The following is a 5,525-nucleotide window of genomic DNA, read 5'->3' on the forward strand; positions in this document are numbered from 1 at the left end:
AAAAAGGCACCAGGGTCTTTTTCTGGGCACCACATGAAGTGACAACCACGGGGTACAGCAGGAGGCACTAAAGGAGCAGGTCATGGTGGGTCTTGGTGATGTCTAGCTGGATCTGACTATACTAGAGTGGAAGACAACACACAAACTGTTTCCTTTGGGCTGTGGTCTGAAGGAATCCAGAGCTCAGTTAGAGGACATCTCACCCATCAACTCCCAGCCTCTCTTCCTTTTAAGTTTGGGGCCAGGGAATGGGACTCAATTGCTCTTCTTGGTCTCCCTATCCAGATCACCAGGTACTTCCTCTGCTTTACATGGGCCCCATTCCATGCAGGTATGGGGCCCCAAATTACCACACAATCCAGTCAGTGAGAAGTGAAACTGCTCTGGTAGATCTAGACCCACTCTGCCCAGTTCTCTGTCCCATAAGGAGGAAAGATGGTTGCTTTCCCCAATGATCAGCAAGGGATATGACCTCTATAATTATTTGCCCATTTGTATTGACTGCTCAAACCTTGTCCCCTTGTTACACACTCAGCCTGAAAATACATTGGCACTTCCTACATGTTCCTGCCACATTTCATCTCCAGCTCACAAAAGAAGCCGTGGAGGGAAGCTCCTGGTGGTCCAGTGGTTAAGACTCGGCACTTTCAATGCTGTGGGCCTGGGTTTGATCCTTGGTCAGGGAACTAAGATCCCATTTTGCACAGTGCCCCACCCCCCAAAAAATGCCACGGAGACCCGCCGTTAAGAGAGATCAAATAACAGTGATTCTGATATAGAAGCAACATTTAATTTCTCTTTTCAGTTTAAAAATTAACACAAGCAAGCTATAGCATCCAGTTGGGGAATTAGAAAGTAAAAGGTAGATGAACGGGGAAAGATTACAATATCCTTCATGTCTAGTACATAATATAACCACAGTATCTTTTAACTGAAATAAAGAGAAATTGGGAGAAAAAAATAGGGGCTAAGACCTATTAAGAGAGGGGGCAAAGCTGACTCTGGTCACATGTCTTTCAGCACTGGGATCAAATGAATAGCACACTTCTGCCCTAAGCTGTCTCAACATTTCTAACTACCTGTTGTGCACAGTCCTTGTACACAGTCCTATCAGAGACATTTGAGACAGGAGATGGGATTCCTCGGAGGCCTTCCCTATCCAAAAAATGTCTGGAAATGTTTTTGTATTAGTCCCAGTATAAGGCACATCAGAATAGTTGTGGAATGTTTGACAAAGTATATCTGATCTTCCATAGGCATTGTGAAGTCTTTAATCTCAGGGCTTTCCATCAGCCGTTTGCCTACTCCTTCCAAATGCTCCCAAGATTTATCCGTGCACTTCTGGGTGACATTAATGACAGAAATCTTTAACTCTGTTACCAGCTCAGTGGAAGGGAGCTTCTCAGCAAATTCAACTATCAGTTGCGCTGTCTCGTAGAGCACCCACTTATGTTCCTGCCTACATGCCTCAGGAAGGGTAACAGCGCTGTACCCGCCTAAGCTCCCCTAAGGATCCTCCCAGATCCTTCAGAATGACCTTAGCATTACCAGTCTCTTCTTCCTTATTGTTGTGCTTTTTGCTCTCATGGATGAGGGTTTCAGTGGTATCCTTTCCTCCCATCTTAACAAGCTGAAGCTGCAGAATGTGGGCCTTGGTTGTGCAACCAACCTCCTCCAGGGCCGCCTCCAGAGCTAAGTTGGATAGGTACTCAGAGAGAGGGGCTAAGGAGGGGACTGTGTGCAAGAGATCCCGGCAAGTATGGGGATCTGGGAGAGGGATCTGGTTGGAGAGCACATTCAGAGGATGCCGTTTCTGTGAAAGATGGCTGGAAGTTCAGGGCCCCTTCCTGGGCATTTCTTGGAAAGGCAGCCCCTTGGGACAGCAAGACACAGCAAAGGAGCAGCACAGCCTGGATCATTGGGTCAGCAGAACAGCCCTGCTGGAAAGAAGCAATGCTCAGATTGGGAAGTGGGGAAAGGTTTGGGATGAAGAGACACCAGGACTGGTCAGAGCTTGGAAGTGTCTTAGCCCTTGGAAATTTCAATCACGCTGGACATCAAACCTTATAGGCTGTGGGAGATACTCACCTGCTCCTGGTAAAAAAAAAGAAGCCAGAGGAATGAGATGGTCTGAACATGTCCTTTGCCTCTGTGCTTCTCTGATCTGAATGACTGCTTTCTAGATCTGACCTTCTCTTTACCCGAGACAAAACAGTTGACCCCTCTGAAAACAGTGAAGGACATAACATTCACAAATATTTATCTGCCTCTTCTTAGTTCAGGCTTTGCCCTTACCTTTGCCCCCATGCTGAAATCAGGTTTCTCCCTTTTCCTGCCCCGTATCCCTCTCATCCTAAGGATTTCTCTAGACCTAAACTTCGATGAGAAAAAACTCCTCTGGGGAAGTGAGAGGTGAAAGGCAGGGATACCAGTGATTTCTGGGTAGGAGACCCCAAAATAGTTCTTTAAAAATTTTTATTATTACTATTATTATTATTTTTTTTTTTTGCGGTACGCAGGCCTCTCACTGCCGTGGCCTCTCCCATTGCGGAGCACAGGCTCCGGACGCGCAGGCTCAGCGGCCATGGCTCACGGGCCCAGCCGCTCAGCGGCATGTGGGATCTTCCCGGACTGGGGCACGAACCCGTGTCCCCTGCATCGGCAGGCGGACTCTCAACCACTGCGCCACCAGGGAAGCCCATAAAAATTTTTATTATTTTTTAATTGAAGTACAGTTGATTTACAATTTACAATGTTGTGTTAGTTTCAGGTGTACAGCAAAGTGATTCATATATATATATATATATTCTTCAGATTCTTTTTCATTATAGGTTATTACAAGATATTGAATATAGTTCCCTGTGCTATATATAGGTCCTTGTTGTTCATCTAGTTTACCTATAGCAGTGTGTATCTGTTAATCCCAAACTCCTACTTTATCCCTCCCCCCACCCGGTTTCCCCTTTGGTAACTGTAACTTTGCCCAAAATATTTTATTTATTTATTTGGCTACGCCAGGTCTTCGTTGTGGCACATGGAGTCTTTAGTTGTGGCATGCAGGATCTTTTAGTTGCGCATGCATGAGGGATCTAGTTACCTGACCAGGGATCAAACCCAGGTCCCCTGCATTGGGAGCACAGAGCCTTAACCACTGGACCACCAGGGAAGTTGCCCAAAATAGTTCTTATTCAATGGATTTAATAGGTAGAGGAATAGGACAATAGAATCCACCAGAAGTCAGACCAGATAAGAGCAACTTTTCAGTGTTTACATTAATTCCAGTGCAATTCCCTAATTAAATGCATCCATTACCTTGATAGTACCCCTTTCTAAGCCTACATCAAAACTATAGGAATAGGGCTTCATTTCTCATACAGGGGTCTAGGTGAGAAACTGTAGTCTGAACAGTAAGGAACAATGGCATATGGTGCCTCCTAAAACTGGTACAAAAGTCCACACATCATTGTGGCATAAAGGTTTCTCTCTGGTGCCATAACCCACCTTGGAACACAACCAAAGGGAACGGGTCAATGAAGGGGTCTTGGGTCCCTCCTCCTATCTTATTCACTCCTCTCAGTCCCAGGATGGCTCCCTAATAAGCAAAAAGAAATCAGTCCCTAGAATAAGAGAAGTTAAGTCTTCAGAAAGCTACAGGGACACATTCCTAAAACTGGGAGAACTAGATGTAGAGGTATCCAACACTATTGCCTGAAATTCTTGGACCCTAAGTCCACAGGAAACCTCAAGACTCTACTGCTTCCGGACAGCTTAGAGAAGTTTTTGGGTCCTGCCAGAGTCTCCCATTTCTGACTTGAGTTCACCATCCATAACTGGACCTCCAGTTCTACAATCAGCGTCATCCTCATCCTCAATATGAAAATTACTTTTCCTTGAAATTCCTTGAATTTCCAACTCTGGTGCCTTGGGAATGACAGGGAAGAGAGATTGTGCAAATATGTAGGGGGATGGAAAGTGGTGGTGAGCTTGTCTCCAGGACTGAGGAATGACAGAGGGATGAAGACAAAGCCAGGTCCCCCCAATCAGACTTCCTACCTTTGCTCCTGTCCTCATCTTCTATCTGTTCATCAATTCCCATTAGCTGTCACTTCTTGGATGATGGGTTTTTTGTTTTAATTAATAGTTCATTTTTGGGAATTCTCTGGCAGTCCAGTGGTTAGGACTCCATGCTTCCACTGCACGGGGCACGGGTTTGATCCCTGGTTGGGGAACCAAGATCCCACAAGCCATGCAGCACAGCCAAAACAAATATATAAATAAAATAAAATGGCTCAAGAAGCAGAGTCCAAAAAAAAAAGTTTATTTTTTAGAGTAGTTTTAGGTTTATAGAAAAATTGAGCAGAAAGTACAGAGTTCCCAAATATTCCCTCTCCCCCAACCCCTCAGTTTCCCCTATTTTTAACATCTTCCACTGGTATGGTACCTTAGTTACACTTGATTGTTATATTATTTAAATGTTACGTATTATTATTACCTAGGTCTACAGTTTACATTAGGGTTCAGCTCTTTGCATTGCACAGTTCTATGGGTTTTACCAAATGTATAACGTCATATATCTACATTTACAGTATCATAGAGAATACTTTCACTGCCCTAAAAATCTTGGGTGTTGTTTTTAGTTGTCAGTCCCCATCAGCCTGGTTTCCCACTGAGCTAGGAGGCATCGAAGTAACTTCATCAGCCCCCTAGACCAGCAAGGCTGGTACATAAGTAATCAATAGCATTCCTATTAGCCCCTTGGGACACCAGACCTGCTCTCCTTTTGCTGGCTAACAGGAGGGCCCTCAGGGCTTGTGCTCAGTACTCCTCCTCAGGCCTTACCCTCCAGAGACTTCAGGTTCCAGCACTGGCTGAAGCTTTCCTCCTCCTCTGAATGACTCAAAGAAGCATCTAACTTTCTCGGGGTTCAGCATGTCTGGACTCCACAGGAAGTTTTCCCATGGGGTCAAAGAAGTAGAAAGTGGCAGCAGAGCAAAAGGACTAGCCTCTAGATTTACCAGATTGTTAGTATTAACAGCTACTCTGTGCTTAATGCTGCACTGGTGAAGATCAGTAAGCGCTGGGACCCTTATTATCATCGCTTTATTCACCTCTGTATACCTAGTCTTTGGGTAATCACATCCAATTGACACCCAGTGCCCAACACAGTGACTCCTACGTAGGAGGCATCGATACACTGTTGTGTTAGTTGGATATATTAATGAATGTACCTGTGGGATCCAAAGGTGAATACACCTGATCCTGGCTTTCAAGTTCACAGTCTAGTGGGAAAAAGAACAAGATGAAACCCTGTAAGACTGGTGCTTTATCAGGGGAATGAACAAATCCCAGCTGTAAAAGTGATTGCTTTTGGTTTGGGGTTCAAAGAGTGACAAAGGGCTTCCCTGGTGGCTCAGTGGTTAAGAATCCTCCTGCCAATGCGGGGGACACGGGTTCGTGCCCTGGTCTGGGAAGATCCCACATGCCGCGGAGCGGCTATGCCCGTGAGCCACAACTACTGAGCGTCC

The 5,525-nt window shown here is 45.4% G+C and overlaps 1 protein-coding gene across 1 annotated transcript; it reads right to left on the reverse strand.

Moving 5' to 3' along the window:
• Window positions 1-749: 749 nt before the first annotated feature.
• LOC113621306 (apolipoprotein F-like) lies at window positions 750-2,538 on the reverse strand. Its single transcript, XM_027108238.1, is given in 3 exon segments — window positions 750-1,483; window positions 1,485-1,805; window positions 1,807-2,538. Coding segments are annotated over 3 exon segments (762 nt in total). The 5' UTR covers window positions 1,920-2,538; the 3' UTR covers window positions 750-1,155.
• Window positions 2,539-5,525: the final 2,987 nt, after the last annotated feature.

Source organism: Aethalodelphis obliquidens, unplaced genomic scaffold, assembly GCF_003676395.1.
Source record: "Aethalodelphis obliquidens isolate GAN/ISIS:26980383/991018 unplaced genomic scaffold, ASM367639v1 scaffold8, whole genome shotgun sequence".
Taxonomy (NCBI): Eukaryota; Metazoa; Chordata; class Mammalia; order Artiodactyla; family Delphinidae; genus Aethalodelphis; species Aethalodelphis obliquidens.